General features: G+C 44.7%; 1 protein-coding gene across 6 annotated transcripts in view; it reads left to right on the forward strand.

The window, feature by feature from the left end:
- Positions 1-21830, forward strand: part of CLYBL (citrate lyase beta like) — a 237887-nt gene that overhangs the window by 12051 nt on the left and 204006 nt on the right. For 4 of the 6 annotated variants that reach the window (XM_027557894.1, XM_027557893.1, XM_027557892.1 and 1 more), the window contains exons 1-2: positions 18701-18940; positions 19841-19869. The exons of the other annotated variants lie outside the window; for them this stretch is intronic. In XM_027557894.1, the coding sequence (XP_027413695.1) occupies positions 18713-18940; positions 19841-19869 (257 nt within the window). In that variant the 5' untranslated portion in view covers positions 18701-18712. Of the gene's footprint in view, positions 1-18700; positions 18941-19840; positions 19870-21830 lie in introns of those variants that run through there. 6 annotated transcript variants of the gene reach the window in all.

A 21830-nucleotide genomic window follows, 5' to 3' on the forward strand; every position in this document is an offset into this window, starting at 1 on the left:
ACTTAACTCCAGAAAATAGAAAAATCTATATAGTTCCCTTTTCTTCTTTTTTATGAGATGATTGTTTTTACGTATTGTATGTGTATAGAAAGCTGTCTCATCGGTTGTTATATTCTTCAATTCTGGAAAATCTTTGCTTTCAGGTCACCAGATGACACGCAGTTCCAGTCACACTTTGCACTTTCTTCATGGGTGTCACATGAATCCAGGAGTCTGTTCCTTGGAGTTTGGTGGCACAGTGGTTGGTTAGCAGTATTCGATAGGGGCCTTTCCAATGAGATTGAAGAGAGTTCTGGACGTGTCTTTTCCGAAAGATGAAATCTCCAGGTTACAATCAGTGTGTGATGCTTAAGGTCTTCATTTCCTGAGGGCACACTGTGAAAAGATTGCTCTACCAAAACATGGTTACTTTTAACAGCACCAGTTAGGCCTTTGCAATATTGGCGTATCTCTGCTTTTATCAGCTGTGAGTCAAAAGAAGCAGGAGTCAAGTGTATTGGACATTCTGTGACTGTTCCAAAGGTTGCAAGTTTATGAGTTTCAAAGGGGTGGATCTGAGATTTAGAAATATCAATGGAATGCTTTTGGCCAAAATAGTTGGAGAGTCTCTACAGATTTTGCCAGTTGAGTCTTAATGATGTTAATGTGTTTAACTAAACAAGATGATTGAGGGTGGCAAGTACAATCAAAGTGTTGTAAAACCAAACGGACAGCACATACTTGTTGAAGTGCCTGGCCAGTAAAAATGGATTCCTCAGTTACTATGAAATCTGAGAGGAATTCTGCAGGGGAAGCCTTTGGTCCAGTGGGAAACATACAGGCCATGAGTGAAACACATTTGTATCCACTAGATGGAGTAAATGTATAAAATTCATTTGCCAGACCTCAGATGGTTCATTAAACAGGTTGAGATATCTGGGAGCAGTAAGAATGGCTTCCCTGGATTGTGCTTTGGACCGTGTAACACGTGAGGCAGGCGCCTTTTGTGGCCTTGTTGATTTCCCCACCAGTATTGATGCATGAGGGCTGTCATCTGTCCGTTTTTGTTGTGTAGTCGCTCAGTCGTGTTCAACTCTTTGCCACCCCACAGACTGCAGCCTACCAGGCTCCGCTGTCCATGCAGTTCTCCAGGCAACACTACTGGAGTGGGTTGCTGTTCCCTTCTCCATCATTTGTCAGTAGACCAGTGGTTTAATGCAGGATTGGGGGTGAGGAGTGGGAATTTTAGTGTCTCTGGTAGGACTGGGTGCTTGTTTTGTCCAAACCAGAGCTTTCTCTTTTTATCAAATCATCAGTTATGTAATTTCTGGATTTGTTTTTCTGAAGCCAGTTGTTGGGCTTCTCGAGCAAGTTTTTCTAAATGATCATTTGTGGAAATATCCCTATGGATCATGACAGAAGTTTGGCTGCTGTTGGTCCCTTTAAGGGCAGCATTCCTTGCATTATTATCAGCAAGGTGATACACTGTAGCTTCCAGAAAATCAAGCTTAGAATGTCCCAGAACCTTGATAATAGCTAAAGCAGCTGGTAAGAGTATTGTATGCAACAATTCTTGAATACAGAATTGTGCAGCCCATCCCCATGGGCCAGTTTTAGATCACCCCCGAATTTCTGCTGCTAAGTCGCTACAGTCGTGTCTGACTCTGTGCAACCCCATAGACGGCAGCCCACCAGGCTCCCCGTCCCTGGGATTGTCCAGGCAAGAACACTGGAGTGGGTTGCCATTTCCTTCTCCAAGGCATGAAAGTGAAAAGTGAAAGTGAAGTCGCTCAGTCGTGTCCGACTCTAGCGACCCCATGGACTGCAGCCCACTAGGCTCCTCCATCCATGGGATTTTCTAGGCAAAAGTACTGGAGTGGGGTGCCATTGCCTCCCCCAAGTTCTCTTGAGCCCTTTTGCAATTAACCCTCACTCCTGCCTCCAGCCCTGTCATCCTTTTCATATTCATATTGTCAGTAGTGACTTGCTCTCTCTGCCTGATATTTGTAGTCCTTTTTTCTTTGCTTTTTGCTTGATCAGTCTGGCTAGAGTTTTCAGTTTATTGATCTTTTTAAAGAACTATTTTTTGTTTTTAATTTCATTGATTTCTGTTCCAATATTTATTATTTTCTGTCTTCAACTTACCTTGGGTTTAGTTTGCTCTTTTGATAACCACTCGAATGGAGGATGGAGATGGAAGAAAAGGGAGCAGAGGGGAGAAACTGTAGGCATAGAAGAATGCAAGCAGTGAGCGAGCAAGGGGAAAAGCCTTTGTAGAAAGAATGGTAAAGAGGAGGCCAGGGTTAAAAAGAACAAACTTCTGAGTGAGCATTTTGAAAAGAACTCAGAATTCTAAGAATATGTGTACTTTGTCACTTGACTTGGTATTAAAAGCTCAATGCGAAGTGTTAGGTATTTTTAAATGTTTGTTGGCATCATTAGAAATTGACTTTAGTTGCCCAAATGCATAGTGAGAAGCTAAATGGGATACTGTAAACAAAAAATTATGTTTTGGGTTATGAGGCAGAAAGAAACTTTAGTTCAGGGAGATAGGGGGAACAACTGTCTCAACTTGCCTAGGACTACTGTCCTGGTTTTAGCATTGAAGGTCCCACATTCCAGGAAGATCCTGTTTCAGGCAAAGAAGGATAATTATTTACCCTAGAGATAGAGAAAGGAAGGGCTGAAGGATGGAGTAAAGATGATCTAAGATAGTAGACCAGAGGTCCAAGAATTGGAGCTAGAGCCTTCTAGAATGGCCTCCTAAAAGAATGGGATGGGTGGACTACAGTCCGTTAGAGTCAGAAAGAGCCAGACATGAATAAGCAACTAAAAGAATGGGATGGGAAAGAGTATTTGGAATGCTTTTTTTTTTTTTGAGGAAAAAAGAGCCTCTGCTAGGAGTAGGGCTGCAGAGAAGAGGTGAGAGACTCTGAGGAAATAGGAAATACCATAAGGGAGTAGATAGACCAGGCGGCCTGGAGGCAGGGGACATGCCCGTGGCCTGGACACAGGAGTTGGTGGGAAATGAGGTAAAACCAGAGTAAAACTAGTGGGCAGTAACCAAAAAGGTCAGTTTTCATTCCAATCCCAAAGAAAGGCAATGCCAAAGAATGCTCAAACTACCGCGCAATTGCACTCATTTCACAGGCTAGTAAAATGATGCTCAAAATTCTCCAAGCCAGGCTTCAGCAATACGTGAACTGTGAACTTCCAGATGTTCAAGCTGGTTTTAGAAAAGGCAGAGGAACCAGAGATCAAATTGCCAACATCCGCTGGATCATCGAAAAAGCAAGAGAGTTCCAGAAAAACATCTATTTCTGTTTTATTGACTATGCCAAAGCCTTTGACTGTGTGGATCACAATAAACTGTGGAAAATTCTGAAAGAGATGGGAATACCAGACCACCTGACCTGCCTCTTGAGAAACCTATATGCAGGTCAGGAAGCAACAGTTAGAACTGGACATAGAACAACAGACTGGTTCCAAATAGGAAAAGGAGTACGTCAAGGCTGTATATTGTCACCCTGCTTATTTAACTTCTATGCAGAGTACATCATGAGACACGCTGGGCTGGAAGAAACACAAGCTGGAATCAAGATTGCCGGGAGAAATATCAATAACCTCAGATACGCAGATGACACCACCCTTATGGCAGAAAGTGAAGAGGAACTAAAAGCCTCTTGATGAAAGTGAAAGCAGAGAGTGAAAAATTTGGCTTAAAGCTCAACTTTCAGAAAACGAAGATCATGACATCTGGTCCCATCACTTCATGGGAAATAGATGGGGAAACAGTAGAAACAGTGTCAGACTTTATTTTTTTGGGCTCCAAAATCACTGCAGATGGTGACTGCAGCTGTGAAATTAAAAGACGCTTACTCCTTGGAAGAAAAGTTATGACCAACCTAGATAGCATATTAAAAAGCAGGGATATTACTTTGCCAACAAAGGTCCGTCTAGTCAAGGCTATGGTTTTTCCTGTGGTCATGTATGGATGTGAGAGTTGGACTGTGAAGAAGGCTGAGCGCCAAAGAATTGATGCTTTTGAACTGTGGTGTTGGAGAAGACTCTTGAGAGTCCCTTGGACTGCAAGGAGATCCAACCAGTCCATTCTGAAGGAGATCAGCTCTGGGATTTCTTTGGAGGGAATGATGCTAAAGCTGAAACTCCAAAACTTTGGCCACCTCATGCGAAGAGTTGACTCATTGGAAAAGACTCTGATGCTGGGAGGGATTGGGTGCAGGAGGAGAAGGGGACACCAGAGGATGAGATGGCTGGATGGCATCACTGACTCGATGGACGTGAGTCTGAGTGAACTCTGGGAGTTGGTGATGGACAGGGAGGCCTGGTGTGCTGCGATTCATGGGGTCGCGAAGAGTCGGACACGACTGAGCGACTGAACTGAACTGAACTGAACCAACCTGGTGAGCAAGAACTGAAAGCGGTAGCTCGGCCTGTACTGGAAGATGCACATGCACGTGGGTGGTGCCTCCTGGAGCAGATGTTGCTGGAGGGAAATTCCCAGCCACGGGCTGTGCACCAGCAAGGCTGTGCCAAGTCTGCAGATTAGCATAAGCTTCGCTGGTGGACCCATTCCAGCTGTGTAGGGCTTCCACTCCCATTGTACCGTTTGTACATTTGCTATAGAGTTTTGCTGTGGGTTAGAACCATCTGTGTGGGTGCAAGCTGAGAGGAACGTCACTGGGTTGGCCAAGGGAGAGACTGAGGGTAGGGAGGAAAGGCTGGAGCAGAAACCTGAACTGAAAAACCTTCACCTGCTCACCTCTGGGCCCCACGGATCCAGAAAGGCTTGGAGGACAGTTTCATAACATGTACTTTTCTTTATTCTACTCTGAATAACTGTAGCCACCGAAGTCTCTGTCCTCTCAGGGCACTCTTCTGAGCACCCCTGCTTCGCGGAATGTTTGAGTGGCATTAGCACTTCTTATGGCATAAGTATTCTTCTAGAAATACTCCATAATGGGGCATTGAGGATGGGTATTCTCTGAAGTCACATCGGAGTCTGAGAGGTGAGCGCGTATGCTTGGTTGTAGTCGAGCCTCACACGGTCAGTGAGGTAGCATCTGGGATGGCTGACACTGCTGAGCATCGGCACTTTTCCTCAAGTGGTTATTTTCTCCAGCGATGGCTTTGTAACAGCCAAGGTCTGATGGATGTAATTTCTGAAAACAGCCTCTGGTCACAGTTTCCTTAACTAAATGTTGCAGTGGCCATTCTGTAGGAGCTGCTGTTTTCTACATGACTGATTCCCTGTGGGGAAGCCCACAGGCACATGTGGCTGAGATGTTAGGAAGACAGGGAGAAGAAAGCTGGGCTCCTTGGGGAGTGGCTGTTGGTGGGCTTGATGACATTCTTAAGAATGGAAGAGTTGTTAGTTGTAAAAACAAAATGCTTTCTTGCCTCTGAATGCAGCTGGGCTGTGTTCTGTTGTTACATGTTTCTTATTTATTCCTCTGTGCATTGCTGATGATCTTGACAGTTTAAGTTTAAAACTTTACTAATCAATAAAGAAAATTCCAAAGAAATAGTATTTGTGTTTTCATATAGGTCACTTTGGGTGTACATTTAAATCCATTATAATTCATAAAAGTTTTAATTTATTTCATGTTGTTACTTGAAGATACCTTATCAATTAAATAACTCATTTGAATGATATAGACAATAAGTGGGTCCCAGAATTGACATTCCTTTCTTCTTTCTTTATTTGGCTGCATTAGTTGCTGTGCACAGGATCTTTCTTTGCGGTGCAAGGATTCTCTAGTCGTCGTATGTGTGCTTAGTTGCTCCGCAGCATGTAGGATCGTAGTTCCCCGACCAGGAATCGAACCCGTGTCCCCTGCATTGCAAAGTGCATTCTTAACCACTGGACCACTAGGGAAGTCCTGCTTCCTTCCTTTTTTGTTTCTTTCCCTTCTTTGTTTTATTTTCCGTTCCTTCCTCCCTCCTTTCCTTCCTTTTTCAATTATAAGCCAGATTTAAGATGACTTTTTATTTAGTTGCTTTCATTTTATGTTTTGGTTAAAGTTTAGGATCTCCTGGAGTAGGAAATGGCAACCTACCCCAGTATTCTTGCCTGGAAGATTTCATGGACAGAACAGCCCAGCAGACTACAGTCCATGGGATGGCAAAGAGTCAGACATGACTGAGCACACACACACTAATCTTTGAGCGTTGGTGTTTACTGTTGTTCCACAGCCATCACATATATATTTCTCTGTATATAGCCGCAGATGTTCATTGTGTGTATTTCCAATTTTTTTTTTTTTTCCTTAAGAAATGCACAGATAAATGTCCCTATATTCAGGTCTCTGTGGCTACCCTTACTTAAGTTCTTGGAGGTGATTTTCTGTGTGTGAACTTGCTGGGTGAAAGAGTATGGACATCTTAAGCTTTTTGATGCTTGTTGTCAGATTGCCCTCCAGAAATGGTGCTGGATGTACCTGGATTGCAGTATGTCTTTTGGAGGCCTACTTGCACGTTTTCCTTGGCAGCAGTAGACTCGTGCACAGTAGAATAAGCAGAGACTCTTTCCTGCTGGTCAGACAGCTAGTGGTGCCAGGCCTAGAGAGAGCCCCGTCTCCTGACTACAACCACTGGTGGCTTTTCCCTCTGTGGCCTCAACGTCACACTGACCCAGCCTACAAGTGTTTCTGCAAATGGCCACGTAGTTAAACTTCTAGTTCTTTTCAGAACTACACTGCATGTAACGTCTTCCTCTAAGGCTTTGAGACTGACAGAAGTGCTTGATTCCATAATAAAGGAACCAAAACCAATTTCCATGAGAAAGTAAGGATTCCATTTTAATAGGCTGCTTGGTGTGAACAAGTCTGTCTGAACTGTTTCCCCATGCTGTATTCTTTTTTTTTTCTGTATTCTTTTTTTTAACATAAAAAATTCTCACAGTAAATTGATAAGTGCCAGAAAGAGATTATAAAACTATACACATAGTATGATTTCAATCTTTTTGACAAACTCTGTATGGGATTGTATATAATATACAAGCTATACACATACATGCAAAGTAAAAGTTCCTAAAGTTTATACTCCTAAATGTAAAATGTAACCATCATTTACCCCATGCCGTGTTTCTGACCAAGAAAGCAGAGTGACCAAAATTCCCTGTGAGTATATGCAGGTCTCTTCAAATATTGATATTTAGAACCCCAAAATACTGAAAAATTGTAAAGACAGCACTTGCCACCCCTAGTAAAATTAGCGTTAAAATTTAGTGGTAGATTGTGTTTGCCTTTTAGCTGAAAGTTGTATATTGCTAAAAAAAAAGTGTATTTTAAAACATGAACCTTCTAAAAGTTTATATAGTCATTTTACATCATCGCACACATATGTATATGTTGCACAAACTTACAAGTAGCGCAGGCTTATTTTAAAGCACTTCCACTTGACTTGTTGTTTTACTTAATCTCACAGGATTCTTTGTGAGCAGGATGATATGCCCATTTTACTCTTTGGCCAAATACCAAAATTCAGGAGGGGGGAAAAAAAAATCCGTGCCAGATGCTGTTGTCATACAGAGACACTGGAGGGCGCTCTAACAATGAACGATGTAAGTTGTCTCCTGAGAGGCGTGCATCTTAGTAAAAGGTAGGGGAATAGGTTTTCCTGTTCATTTTAAGGTGAATGAAAGACACATAGATGTAGAAGGCATATTTCTTTCTATACTGACCTATAAACGGTCCCTTTGACAATTTGAATTCAGTTCAGTCGCTCAGTCGTGTCCGACTCTTTGCGACCCAATGGATATGAGAGTTTATGAGACATTTAAGAAGTAGCTCTGGGCTTCTTTATTGCCCCCTCCCTCCTCTTGCCCCTTCCAGCTACTCAGGGTCGTGGGTCAGCCCGCAGCACTCTGTCCCTGTAAGTCTGCTCAGACGTCACCCGTCGGAGGAGTCTTTCCCAATGAAGCACAGCCTCACCTGCTACACTGTTACACTCCCCCCGTCTCACCCCGGTAGCGTCTTTCTCCATTGCACTCGCTCCCACCTGCCGTACTGTACGCTTATCTGTTTGTAGGTTGTCTGCCTCCACCCCCAGCCCCGTGTTCCTGAGAACGTGGGCTTGGTCTGTTTATCCCACTGCTCTGAACCTTGACCCTGAAGCAGTACCTGACCCACAGTAAATGGCTGATAGAGATTTGCTGGATGAAAGATACTGCATCTGGAGATTAGTGCCTTTTTCATGTGGTAAAAATACACATAACATAAATTTGCCATTTTAAGTACTTTAAAGTGTACAGTTCAGTGGCATTAAGTACAGTCACCTTTTTTTTACAGCCCTCACCACCATCCATCTCTAGAACCTTTTCCTCATCCGAGACTGAAACCCTGTACCCACTGAACAGTGACTCCCCATCCCCCTACCCCCAGTCCCGTAAACGCTAGTCTCTCTGTCTTACGAATGGCTATTCTGTATTCTCCTGTGAGTGGAAGCAGGCCATGTTTGTCTTTTGCATCTGGATTATTTCACTTAGCATAATGTCCTGAAGGTTCATCCATATTATGGGGAATCAGAATTTCCTTCCTTTTTAAGGCTGGATAATATCTCATTATGTGTCTATACCACATTTTGTTTATCTAGGAATCCATCAGTAGACCTTTGGACTACTGCCTGCCACCCTTTGGCAATTGTTAATGCCTGTTTTAGACGGAGCACAGAAGCCCGGTGTTAAGGGTTTGAGTCTAAAGTGAGTTTCTGTGAAACAATGGTAGCATCTTTAAATTATACCAGTGAGCCACAATTCACCCTTGGGTGATTTCTGCCTTCACAAAACAGTTCAGATTAAAGGAGAAAGTATTCAAGCTCCTAAAAATTGGAGTTGGTTTAATATCTCTTTTTGGTGCTATTGAGGGTTTTCTTACAAATGTCAAAAAAGAAAAAGCAGTTTACAAGATCAGATTTCTAACTCTGTTATGAGCAGGAAGACCCTGGATAGACCCTCTAGGGCTCCAGTCCAGCGCTGACCCTGCTGATACCCTGGACCTCGCTCAAGGCCCTTGTCTAAACTGATCCTTATTTTCTCACAGTTAAAACGAAGAGGGTGGACTAGACGCCCCCTGCCTACTAACATTCCGTAATCTAGGAAGGAATTATTGACCTCAAGCAAGAGGACTTTGGAGAATTCAGAAGTGTGAAATACATGGCTTTTTTTGAGCTATGGGTTATTTTGGTCCATTTGAGTTCAATTTGACCAGAGATTGAGGATAATAAAAGCTCTGCTTCCCCTAAATTTAGGGGCACAGCCTGCATCGGTTGATTTGTACCCTTCCCTCCTGCCATCTTGGGAGATGTTTGTTCATGCGTTATTCACCCTCATGCTTTAGGTCCTCAGGTCAGGAGGTGTCTTCACTGTTTCCTTCTCTCTCTGCAGTAGGGGCCTCTGGCAGGTGCTCTGTCCAAGCCCTCAATCAAGTGACTGCTGCTGCTGCAGTACAGAGGGAATGTGATTCTGAAGTAATTGGGGTGTAGTGGGAATACAGAGCCTAGAAAAACTCAGGAGTAAGAAGAGGCATGCGTCCTAAATTAGTGTTATCTGCAAGAATGACTCGGAAAAGTAAAGATGTGATTTCTGCTTTCATCCCATCCCCCTCGAGTTTCCTCCTGCCCCACAAATGCCTCAGTGCTCGGAGCACAGTGTTCTTAGGTCCCGTGGTCAACTGTTTACCTAGTGATGCCCAGAAAGTGAAAGTGCTGGTCCTTCAGTGGTGTTCACCTCTTGGTGACCCCATGGACTGTAGCCCACAAGCCTCTTCTGTCCATGGAATTCTCCAGGCAAGAATACTGGGATGGGTTGCCATTTCCTTCTCTAGGGGATCTTTCCAACCCAGGTCTCCTGCACTGCAGGCGGATACTTTACCATCTGAGCCACCAGGGAAGTCCAGTGATGCTCAGAGACTGACAAAACCAGAGTGTGCAGATGCTGCGTGTGTCGCCCCACCCGAGTGTTGTACATTTTAACAAACGTCCTACCTGCAAGAGTCGGCCAGTAAAGAGAATCTTCCTCTGCCAGGGAAGCAAGTGTGGACATCAGAGAGGCTTGTGGTGTCCCTCCCACCTCCGTCGTCCTCTGGACAAAGGTCCAGCCTGTGAGTCTGGGTCACAGTCTCTCCTGTGCTGTAGGACAGTCTGGATTCACCAGGGGCCTGCAGACATGCCTGAGAGTGGGGAGAAGCCTTACCCTCAGCAGCCCCACACTCACACTCGCATACCCGCTTCTTGCCTAGCTTCCTACAGCTGGCCTCCAGTCCTCTTACCCACTCCCCCAGATGGCATCAATTTTCTGATGCCGTCCAGCGGTCTGCTGCCTGGACCCCTCGGTATGGCGCCTTGCCAGGGTTCCTTCCAGCACTGCTCTGGGTCATTCGGCCAGAACCCTCACCTTCTTCACACCCGCCCAGCCCTGTCCCCTCTCTGATTTGCTCACACTCTTCCTCCCGCCTCTCACTTTAGGAAAGTCACAGATGCCACTTCCTCCCCGAAGTTGCCCTTCCCCAGACTGTAAGGCAGCAGGCCTCTACCCCTTCCCTCTGAGACTCAGCGCCTCTGACGGTGCTCGCCCCTCTGTCCCTTCGTTATGGGCATCTCGGGCCCAACCCCCCATCGTCTGGGGTGCCCTCATCCCTCCTCCCACCCGTGCCCTGTCTGTTGCCAGGTCTGTTGATTGTCCTCTTCAGCTGCCAACTCTTCCCCATACTGTTAGTTTCCTATTGCTGTTACATTGTCACAAACTGAGTGGCTTAAAACAGGGCAGAGTTTTTACTTTACATTTCTGGAAGTCAGAAGTCTGAAGTGGGCTCCAGTGGGCTGAGACCATGGTGTCAGGGGAGCTGCACCCCTTTTAGAGGCCTGAGGGGAGGGTCTGTTTGCTCCTCCGGCTTCTAGAGTTGCCCAGATACTTTGGCTCGTGGCCCCTTCCTCCATCAAGAGCCAGCAGCCTTGGGTCAAATTCTTCTCAGGCTGCCATTTCCCTGGTTCTCTTGCCTCTGCCTCATCCTTCCACTTACACGGATGTTTGTGTTTATACTGAGCCTGCTGGATGATCAGGCTAATCTCCCCATCTCAGGGTCATGTGATTAGCAACCTTAATTCCACTTTGCCATGTAACCTGCCACATTCCTGGGCTCCGGGGGTTAGGCCAGGGATGTCTTTGGGGGCCATTATTCTGCTTGCCACGTCCACTCTCCTAGCTTCAGGTTTGAGCTCGTGGAGTAGCTTTGTGATCGACTGCCTGCCTCCCCACCCTCATCACCTGCCGTGTTACCTGCTGCCTGCAGAGGTACTAGCGTGTATATTCTGTTGTCAAGACTCGTTGGGTCTGCCTCCAAAAATGTCTCGTGGTTCTGTCTCTTTGTCTCCAGTGTCACCTTTCAAGTGGGCATCTCTCATCTGGACCTCTATGAAGGGGCTCTTGTACATCCACTTATACCCCTCCAACCCATTTTTTTAAATTGAGGTAACATTTGCATAATATATAAAATTAACCATTTTAAAGTATACAGTGCAATACACTTAGTGTTGTACAACTATAATCTCTATTCCCAAACATTTTCATCACCCCAAAAACCCTGTGCCTGTCAGCAGCCACTCCCTATCCCTCCTCCTCCAGCTCCAGGCAACCACGAGTCTGTTTTCTCTTTTGCATAGCTCATATGATAGGGGTCATGCAGCATGTGGCCTTGTGTGCCTGGATGTTTTCATCTAGAATAACAGTTTTGAGATTCATCCGTATCTATATCACGTATCAGTATTTTGCTCCCCTTTATGGCTGGCGAGCATTGCACTGTGGGTAGATGCTAATTGTAGTATTGTAGGCATAGGCCATATTCTATTTACCCATTCATCAGTTGATGGACATTTGAGCTGTTTTTACCTTTGACAGTTGTGAATGGTGCTGTTGTAAACATCCACACACAACTATTTGAGCACTGGTTTTCAATTCTTTTGGATGTATACCTGGGAATGTAATTGCTGGGTCACGGGGTAAATCTGTGTTTAGCCTTTAGAGCAACCACCAAACCCTTTTCCACAGCGGTGCCCTGGCCACTGGGCGGCTCCACTGGCGGTGCACAGGTGTTCCCGTTTCTCTGTCCTTTCAGCGTTTGTTATTTTCCATTGCTTTCGTTGTCGCCATCCTAGTGGTGTGGAGCGGTGTCTCCGTGTGGTTCCTCCAAACTAGTTTTAAATACACAAGTTGGTTCATCTCACTTCACTGCCTAGCAGCCTTCCAGCGCCCTCCTGTGGCCGTCCAGGGCGTGTCTGGTCCCACCCCTTCTCTGTCTCACTTCTCACCCCCTCCCACCCTTCTCCCACACTCATCCCAGCATCATCGCTGTCTCTTGCTTCCTTAAGTGAGGAAGGCTTTGAGGACCAGTGGGGTTCAGACAGTTTCCCAAGACCCCAGACCTGAGACAGAGCCAGCTCCTTCCAGTCCCCTCGTCTGTAAGAGGGGCCCATGATACCACAGACAGTGGTTAGAATGAAATGAAACGGGCGTTGGGCATAGCGCCTGGCTCATAAGAACACCAGTAAACAGTGGATGTAAGAAAAAGAAAGACGATAGATGCATAAAGCCTGCACTCCCCTCGGCCCCACTGGCTGAGGCATGTCCGCCCTCACCCCCTTTCCACCCGCCGGGCCTCTAGTCCCTTGTCACGTTTTCAGTTTAGTCTTGGGTTGTGGATGGGCGCACTTCCTTCTTACGTTTGGTCTCTTCCTCGAAGCTGGAATCTCTGCGTTCACCCCTCTGTGCTTGTGCCCAGCACAGCGTTTGACGCATAGTAGGTGCTTAATTTAAAATTCCTGCATAAAAAAAAAAATCATCAGATGGTCACAGTAAACAGAATTCATTACTAATTATCCACTTGACATGAGAGGGTGGAAAGGCAAGCTTTTTTGGTGTGAGTGTGGGTGTATGTATGTTTTCCTCGATTATAGATTTGTCTAAACATTCCTGCTAATTTAAGATGTCAAATCTGAAGGTTCTTTCTTGGCTTGAGTTTTTGAACACAGTCCAGGGCTGTTTTCAGCCTCCTCAGTATTCTCCTTTTTGGGAAAGAGTTTTCGAAAGCATAAAGGGGGTGTCTTCTGTGCGTGCTTGTCTACAGGATTCATTTACCAGAGCAAGCTGTGGGGAGGGGGAGATGAGATCTTGCTGGTAGTACATGGCTGTGACCCAGCACGGGGGCTCACTGGGAGAACCCCCTCAGTCCAAGTCCGTGGGGTTGAAACCACCTCCTCAGCCAGTGTTTCTGTCCCAGGTACATTCCGTTTATTTCAGAATTTCTCACCTGTGGAACACACTTCTTCAACTCAGCCTCTGGAAGGTGTATTAAAGAAAAGTCCACGGTCTTTCAGCTCAATGGAGGAACTTTAGCAGCTTTCATTTGGAAATCTTTTCTGCTTCTGTTTTTTCCCCCTACCCCTCATCATTCCCCTCTCCCTGCCCAGATACCCTGGGGTGTCAGCTGGAGTAAGGTGTCATAGGAAGCATGCACCTCCCACTTTGATTGTGGACTCCTTCTGGCCAGCACTGGAATTACTGAGTTGCTGTTGGAAGAGTCTCTCATCTTCTCCATCCAGAATTAAGGAAGTCATGGGTTGATCCGGGGCAGAATCCCCCATTTGGGAGGCCCACTGCGCTGTGCGCTCCTTGAGGACAAGGTGCTGCCTTGCGGGACTCCTGTCCCAGCGCAGCGCCTCGGAGGAGTGGGGCAGCTAGCTCACGAGTTTCTGAAACCAGCTGGATGGCTCCACACGTTCTGTTGTGTATGGGAACCGCTGAGCGTTAGCAACTAGCCAGTGACCAGCCGTGATGAGCAGTTTTTAGGCTCCACAAATGTCTAATGTGCTAAGTGAGGACCCCAGGCATCCGCTGAAGAAAGGACTTTTAAAAATGGAAATAGGACTGTTGACACAGGTGCCTTTTACTAATTAGTGTACTGTTTTTGAGGAATTAGTAACAATGTTAGCATTTCCAGGATTGCTGTTAATGAGGGATGAGGAAACTTATCTTTTTATTTCCACAACCATATGGTTTACTGCTTGATGTGGTTCTCTCGCTCGCTCTCAGTGTTTTTAAATTTGATTTTTATTTTAGTTAGGGCAAAAGCATTTTTTAGCAGGGCTCATTGATTTTATTATGCAGGTAAATGGGAAAAGTATTTTCCTTCATAGAACAGTTATTCCAACAGGAAATTCTGTAACATATCAATGGTATTCTTTTTAAGTAAAAGTCCCTTTAACACATCTCTTTTAGTTATTCAGTCATGCATTTATACTTTCTCCTGAAAAGAATGAGGACTACATCCCTGCTAAGTCCTAGGCCGCGACTAAGAAGGGGGAATGGGAGAAAATTTCCCAAAGGTCTTTTCGGTGGCACGCACCTGGAGGTCCTTTATTTGGGTACATTTCATGTCAGATAGGGACTTCATTCTAAGAAGTGTATCATCTAAATGGGAAGAGAGGGGGAGTGCCTTCAGAGGACTTGGGGTCCATTCACAGGGAAGTGGACCTCTGAGCAGCTCTGGAAGGATGACTAGAGAGGGAAAAGCCTTCCTGGCTGAAGAACTGTGTGTGCAGAGCCCAGCAGGAGACATCAGACGGGTCCCTGTGGAGTGTGGGTGCCTTGTGGCAGCGACGGGAAGCTCGCTGGCCAGTTGGGGTCAGGCTGTGAAGGGCTTCTAAGACCAGACCAGGATTTCAGATTTACATCCTGTCGGTAACCCTGAGGCAGTGGAGATGTTTCAAGTCTCTCGGCCTCCATCAAGTGAGTTCTTCACTCTGTGCTCTGGTCTAGTGGTAGTCCCATGTCATTTCAACTTCTTGCCTCTCTAGTTTCCTTTAATTACATCCAAAGTGTGCTGGGACACCTAACAGGAATAGAGAAAAAGGGTCGAGGCTCTGCAGCCTGTGAGGCAGGCCAGCCCATCCTCTCCTTCCAAGGCACTTACTATATTTAAATACTCCTAGTTACTGGGAGCCTTCAGGTGACTTCATTTCTCTGAGCACTCTACACTTCGTTTCCAACATCTGTAGTTAATTTCTTAAGAGACCTTAATGAGAAACTTCAAACAGTTTAAATGTCAATTACCAAAAAAGTGAGGTTTTCAAGTTCCAGTAATCTGCCTATATTGGTTGTTGGAACACAATCCCAGGTGGATGTAATTTAAGACAGATGCCATTCCAGAGCTTCAGTTACAAAGAACTTATATATTTTCAGGACTAACAAACCGGTCTGTTGTCACTACACTTAGAGGACTGTCTACAGTTCTGGCTTATCTGGCAGGAGCTCAGTTCAGTGCAGTCACTCTGGCTCTGTTTTGGCTGGTGTTTTTGAATCTGAAAAGATCCAAAAGCTACTATGTAATAAAAACGTGTTGAGAATACAGTAGATGTTGCGATAAATCCAATTTTTAATCCTACACATTTGAGAGGAAAAGAGTATTTGTGTTGTTCTTTATTGTAGATTTATCCTTAATGAAAGGGTTAATCTTAAATTTCTGACTGAGAAATCCTGATCTGTTTGTTTCTTGCCACTCGCAATTTTCCCCTCTGTGTTCCTTCCTTTGCCTCTATTTTTGATTAGGATAAAATGCCCGAAGAAAGAGTTGGATGTGGTGATGAGCATTATTTTAACAGAAAGTAAAACGGAAGGCATGCAGAATAAATTAACCTTGTATTTTCTCTGCAGGTCACTTAGTGGGTGTTACATCCTTTGTCGTTTGTGCTACAAAGTAAATAATTTTTGGCAGCTGGTTTGGTTTTCACCACTTCTAAGCCTATGACAAACGATCTTAGAACTTTAGTCTTAAAAAGGGAAGCTTATTGTGTGTGAATTTTGAGTTTGAAGGCTTTTTAACATATAAGCCATTTATGTGGAATTTTGTTTTATTTGAATGTGAAAATTTTTTAAACTTTTGAAAGTAGTTAGAGCGTGCCATATTGAAGTGTTTTCACATTTAGACGTTTAAGTTAGTTTGCCTTTTCTATTCTTTAAAAGGCACTGAGAAAAACGTCCTCAGCTCCCGCCACAAAGCATTCATTATTTATTAGTCAGCTGCTTTTGGAAACTGTGAAATTACTCTTAATTGTATAGTTTTAGGCTTTTTAATTCCCCTAGGAGAAATAATGTTGTAAATATCTTTAGATTTATTAATACCATCTACCCATTTATCTATTTAGCCTGTCATAAATCACTTCCAGAGATAAAAAATAGTCATACAAAGTTAGATATATCTGAACATGTGAATTTCATGTATTTTCGGATAATCAGCCCTGTTTTAAAGGTTTCTTCCAGAATCAGCTCATCAGTGCTGCATTTGGCATGTGGTGTATGGCTGAAACTTCAGATGAATGCAGAGGTTCTGAACTGTGCAGTGCACAGAGTACCCATCAGGACATTTTCCTTGTATGCTGACACGACTTCTTTTCTAAGTAGAGTGATCTTGGTGGTGTGAGACACAGGCATCATATATTGGGTTGGTGAAAAAGTTCGTTTGGGTTTTTCTGTATCAGCAGATGGAAAAACCTGAAGGAAGTTTTTGAACAACCCAATATAATATGTACAAAATGGATGTTTGTCTGGCTTACCTGATTGAAATGTGAAATGGAACATTTTCTGGTAGTTACTTCCCAACATGCAGATTGACTGATACCCACTAAATGTATCAGTTCAGTTCAGTTCAGTCGCTCAGTCATGTCCGACTCTGAGACCCCATGAATCGCAGCACACCAGGCCTCCCTGTCTGTCACCAACTCCCAGAGTCCACCCAAACTCACGTCCATTGAGTCAGTGATGCCATCCAGCCATCTCATCCTCTGTCGTCTCCTTCTTCTCCTGCCCCCAATCCCTCCCAACATCAGGGTCTTTTCCAGTGAGTCAACTCTTCGCATGAGGTGGCCAAAGTATTGGAGTTTCAGCTTCAGCATCAGTCCTTTCAAAGAACACCCAGGACTGATCTCCTTTGGGATGGACTGGTTGGATCTCCTTGCCGTGTCAAAATGTATGGGGTCAATGGTTTTATCAGCTTCCTAAGTGTAAAGTTAGGAAATGAATTCGAATTCCCTCTCTGTCCTGAGGGACTTGGTGGCTTACTCCCGCTTTCTCTAAGTAATATAGTAGAGCCTGTTTGGCTTCATCAGCAGCCTTGGGAGTTAAAGCCATCATTTGAAACCCTGAGTGGAAAAGTTGGAAAAGTCAGGAGGCCAGGAGTGAGAGACAAGTCTTCATCCTTTCCCTGGTGGCCCCTCACCTGCGAGTTCACACCAGGGTGGTAATAAAATTGTAGGAGCTCATTTTATGTGAAACCATTAGCAGCCTGAGAATTTGGGGCAAGCTTCCTCTCATAGTTTAAGACACTGGAAGGTGTCATTTATAAGCACAGAGGGGCTGAAGGAAGGCAGAACAGGCTTGTAAACCTTCGCTTTAGGCTCTGGACAGCGGTCAGTCCATAATACAGCTTCTAGTCTTGGGTTATCAGAATCACAAACGTGCCTTTAAGCATTGCGGGCAAATCCCGTGAAACATCTGACTGCAAAGGCGGAGACAATGGCCAGTTCTTTCCTACTTGTGAAGTTGCATTTTCTTACTCTGCCTTCATGAATGAGGGTGGAAAGGAAATGGGCCCTACTACAAGTGGAACAAGTATAACTGAATACTTTTCGTTAAATTAAATGTGGGCTCTGATGACAGTTGCGTCACGGCCAGTATGGGGGTTTTACCTTGCATCGGCTATTCCTGTACAGTTCTGGCACCTTTGTGTGGCTAACTCTGAATTCCCAGGCTGGGGCAGGTGTGTGTGACGGATAGAGGCCTTAAGTGAATGGAGAATGGGGAACCATTTCCAGCTTATATTGGCTCATGAGGTGGAGAGTCACCACATGGGGATGGGATTCAGGTTCTTGGCTGCTTGTGGGAATGACAAACGGCTCTCAGGGTGGGCCGGCCCAGCTTCAGAATCCCTGCTAATGACCGTGAGAGTAGTTCTTTAACTGAAACCACGAGGAAAAGCAGAAGATTTGGTGAGAGTTCAACAACCTGTCGATTGAGAAAAGTCTGCAGGATCCACCTGGACGTAATGATGTGTGTGACCAAGGTGCTCTAGGCTTTGGCCCCCAACGTACACGTGACTTTAAATCTCAGTGTGCCCAGTCCCCGCCACCTCCCCTCCTCCAGGAGTAACATACTTAGTTAATTGCCTCAGTCTGCTCAGAGCTGTCCCTGGTGCTCAGCGACGCCCTCCTGTTCTCAGGTCCTGTTACAGTGAGAGCCTCGGGTCCTCTGCAGCTCGTCTCTTTCTCTGGCCAGTAGGAAACATTCTTTCTGATTCCCACGGGTGACCCAGAGGGACTCTGACAGTGGAAATTGTAGGCATTCGGTAGTATTTCCATCCTTCATATCAAGCCCAGGTCTTTCCAGAGACACAGATGGGTCTGGGCTGCAGTGAGGTGGCCCCACGCCAAGAGACCAGAGTTATCTGGGAGAAGCCACTGGTCCCTCTAGTTTCTGTGGCTCCAGGTTCCTGTTTTGAGTCCGGTTTTTTCTGAGGACTTCTTCCTTTCCCAAGGAGATTTCATGCTGACCCTCCTTTGAGGCTCTCAGAATGTCCTGGTACATGCCTTTCTGCTTGGCGCTTATGTTTATTCATCTGAAGGACTCTCGGCCAGTGCACCTGTTAGGCGTCACCAGGCGGTCTTCTTCATGATGTGGCAGAAAGCATTTCCTCCCCCCACTGACCCTGAGAGGTGCGGAGGTGGTTGGACGTGGCTTCTCTTCCTAGGTAGCTGCGCTTGCTGCCCCTGTGCTCCACATCACTGTGAGTTGGGGCCCACCCTGGAAGTGGATTGTTGCCATCGAGCTGAAACAGGCTCAGATGCTGGCTACACAAGCCTGTCCTGTCCTGCCAAAGCAGCTTGGGGCGTTCCTAGTGTAAGTATCATGTGGGCTACTCAAGCACCGCCTTTCCTAGAGGGCGGGTGGGGGTTGTTGTCCCGCTGAATCTGCCTCTTTCAAAGCCGTCCCCTCTCTTAGGCCTCCTCCCCTTTCCTTACTCTTGGAGCCACTTGTAGTACACACCTTAACGTATCTGTAAGGGTGGTCTTGGGGTTGGAAATAGAACGGCTGATGGTTAGTATAGTCTCTGAAAAGAATTCCTAGTAATCTGGTAGGATTACTAGGCTGGTAGGAACCCAGAAGTTTCAGAGAAATTCTTAAAAGTGGAAGAGCTGTGGGCAGGGCTTCCACACGTGTTGACTGAAGTGTTCTGAACGAGATACATTGATGGACTCTTCCCTTGAACAGAGACCTGTTACTTTTGGCCTCTATTTCTCCCTTGTCTCCTCTTTCCTTTCGCTTCCTCTGTGGCCTCCCGTCCCACTGGACCTCTCATTCCCAGCATACTTTTCTGTTTATCTTGACTCCATCTCTGCCCTCTTTTGGATCCAGGTGTTTTTTTTTTTTTTTTTTTTTAAATGTAATTTTATTTATTAATTTTTGGCTGCCCTGGGTGTTTGTTGTTGGGCATGGGCTTCTCATTGCGGTGGCTTCTTGTTGAGGAGCACAGGCTCTAGGTGCCTGGGCTTCAGCAGTTGTGGCTCACAGGCTTAGTTGTCCATATGGCGTCTGGAATCTTCCCCGACCAGGGATCAAACCCGTGTCACCTGCATTGGCAGATGGGTTCTTACATCCACTGCGCCACCAGGGAGGTCCTGGACCAGTTCTTATTCTTGGCGAGGACTACACTGTTTTGAGTTCTTTCTGCATTGCAAAGACTGTGCTTTTATACATTAACATTAGCATGAGGAAAGTATTCTTTTTGCTGTTTTACAGGTGAAGAACGTGAGATGCAGAGAAGTAAGGTGAGTTATCCAGATTTATGGACCTACTAAAGAATAGAGTAGGAGCCACATGCCTCTTTCTGCAGCCTGCTTCAGTTCAGTTCAGTCGCTCAGTCATGTCCGACTGTTTGTGACCTATGGACTGTAGCCCACCAGGCTCCTCTGTCCATGGGATTCTCCAGGCAAGAATACTGGAGTGGGTTGCCATTCCCTTCTCCAGGGGATCTTCCCGACAAGGTTTAAAGGAGAACATTTGTGGTTAAGTTTCTTAACATGTATAGCATGCCTTGGATCTGGTTTTCTTGGCTAGTGCATAGGTAAAATGGTAGTTCTGCTGGCAACTAGGAAAAATGCATGGTTCTGGATTCTCTCCATGTCCTCACCCACTTCATTATGTCACAGTGGCAATATGGAGTGTTAAACCTCTAGATATGCAGAAATCATTATGCTTTAATCGTCCATTGTTTCATAAATATTGATAACTATATCAATAAATACTTGGCCAAATCCAGTTCTAGAACATAAGTATTTAGAATCATTCTTAAAGAAGTGCCCCAGTGCTTTCGCAGTTGTTTAAATGCATTTATGTCAAAAATAACAAATGAAAGCCCAAAAGGGAAGAAGAAAGCATAACACCTATCCTTTTAGCTTATTCAAGGTGACTATATTTTTAGAATCACAAATTGGTTCTCACAAACCACATGTGACTTGAGTACGTTTATAGAAATGGCTAATTGGACAAAATACTTGAAAATGAAATTATCTGGGAAAATTCCAGGTGTGTGATTGGTGTATGCTTAGTTGAAAATTTATTTTTTCTGTGTACTATAGTGTTTAATTAGAACAGTGTGATTTTAATCTAGCTTTTGATACTATAAAAGTAAAGTTCGAATTGGTTCATTTATTTTTGGTGTTCTTTTAATCATGAAAATAATGCTTAAAGCACCTATTAAGCCAATTATTTTTTCAAAGGCAATTTAGTAAACTGAACAATTGTGTGGTAAACTTATTTAGTATTTTGTTTGTCTCATTATGGGTTTTAAAAATCGCTTAGCTTAGAGCTGAATACATTTCAGTGTTGTTTTTTATGTAAATTGTCATCTTTAATGTTTCACTAGTTTCACCGTGTTAGGCTCAAGGTATTTTTGGTTGTATCAAATATCCTTATATATTTTATTTAAATCCATATCTACTTGCTTTAAATAGCTTGAATTACAGCTGACTAGTGAAAAATATTTTAAGCATAAAAATGTGTTTTTCCCCACCATGTTCTTTTCAGTTGTTGATAGAGGTGAAAAACATTTAGTAGGTTTCCTCCATTTCCACCCTTGATTAAGCTGTGCTTCCGAAGAAATATTCGTAGGAGACATGCTGCAGTGTGTCAGAAACACTGCTGTATTACAGATGCAACATCATCTAAAAGGAAAAATTGAGTGTGGGTTTGAAGTTGACAAGTGATGAAAGTAGCCCTGAAGTTGTCAATTAGGGAGTGAAGGCCTGGAACCGATAACTTAATGGGCAGTGCCCCCTGCTATTTTGTCTTTGGGACTGTGGGATCGTTACTGCTCTGGAAATAGGCACACACGTACCCAGACGTAGACATACACACATGTATGTATAGGAATGTATGGTGGGAGGTGCAGATTCAAACTAGTCATGCTGATGTGTCTCCTAAAGACGTGTCCCTTCTGAGAGGACTTAACAAAAAGAACAAGTGCCTAGCTTTACTTTGTTTCACGTTTATCACCTTTCTAACATAGGATTTTCATTGGTTGGCTTTATAAACCATGTTGCCAAACAACAAATGCATCGTTTTTTTGTGTGGAGTTTTCTCTGAAAATTCTTGCCTTCAATCCTGCTGAGAGTCTTTTCTTAGATCACCAATGTAAGCCTGCAGTCATACACTGTTTGCAGTTGGTATAACCCCAGTTGCCATAGTATGCTTTGTGCTGATTTTAAAATAAGGGTAGAGGGAGGAGATA

The sequence above is a fragment of the Bos indicus x Bos taurus genome, chromosome 12, assembly GCF_003369695.1.
Source record: "Bos indicus x Bos taurus breed Angus x Brahman F1 hybrid chromosome 12, Bos_hybrid_MaternalHap_v2.0, whole genome shotgun sequence".
Lineage (NCBI taxonomy): Eukaryota > Metazoa > Chordata > Mammalia > Artiodactyla > Bovidae > Bos > Bos indicus x Bos taurus.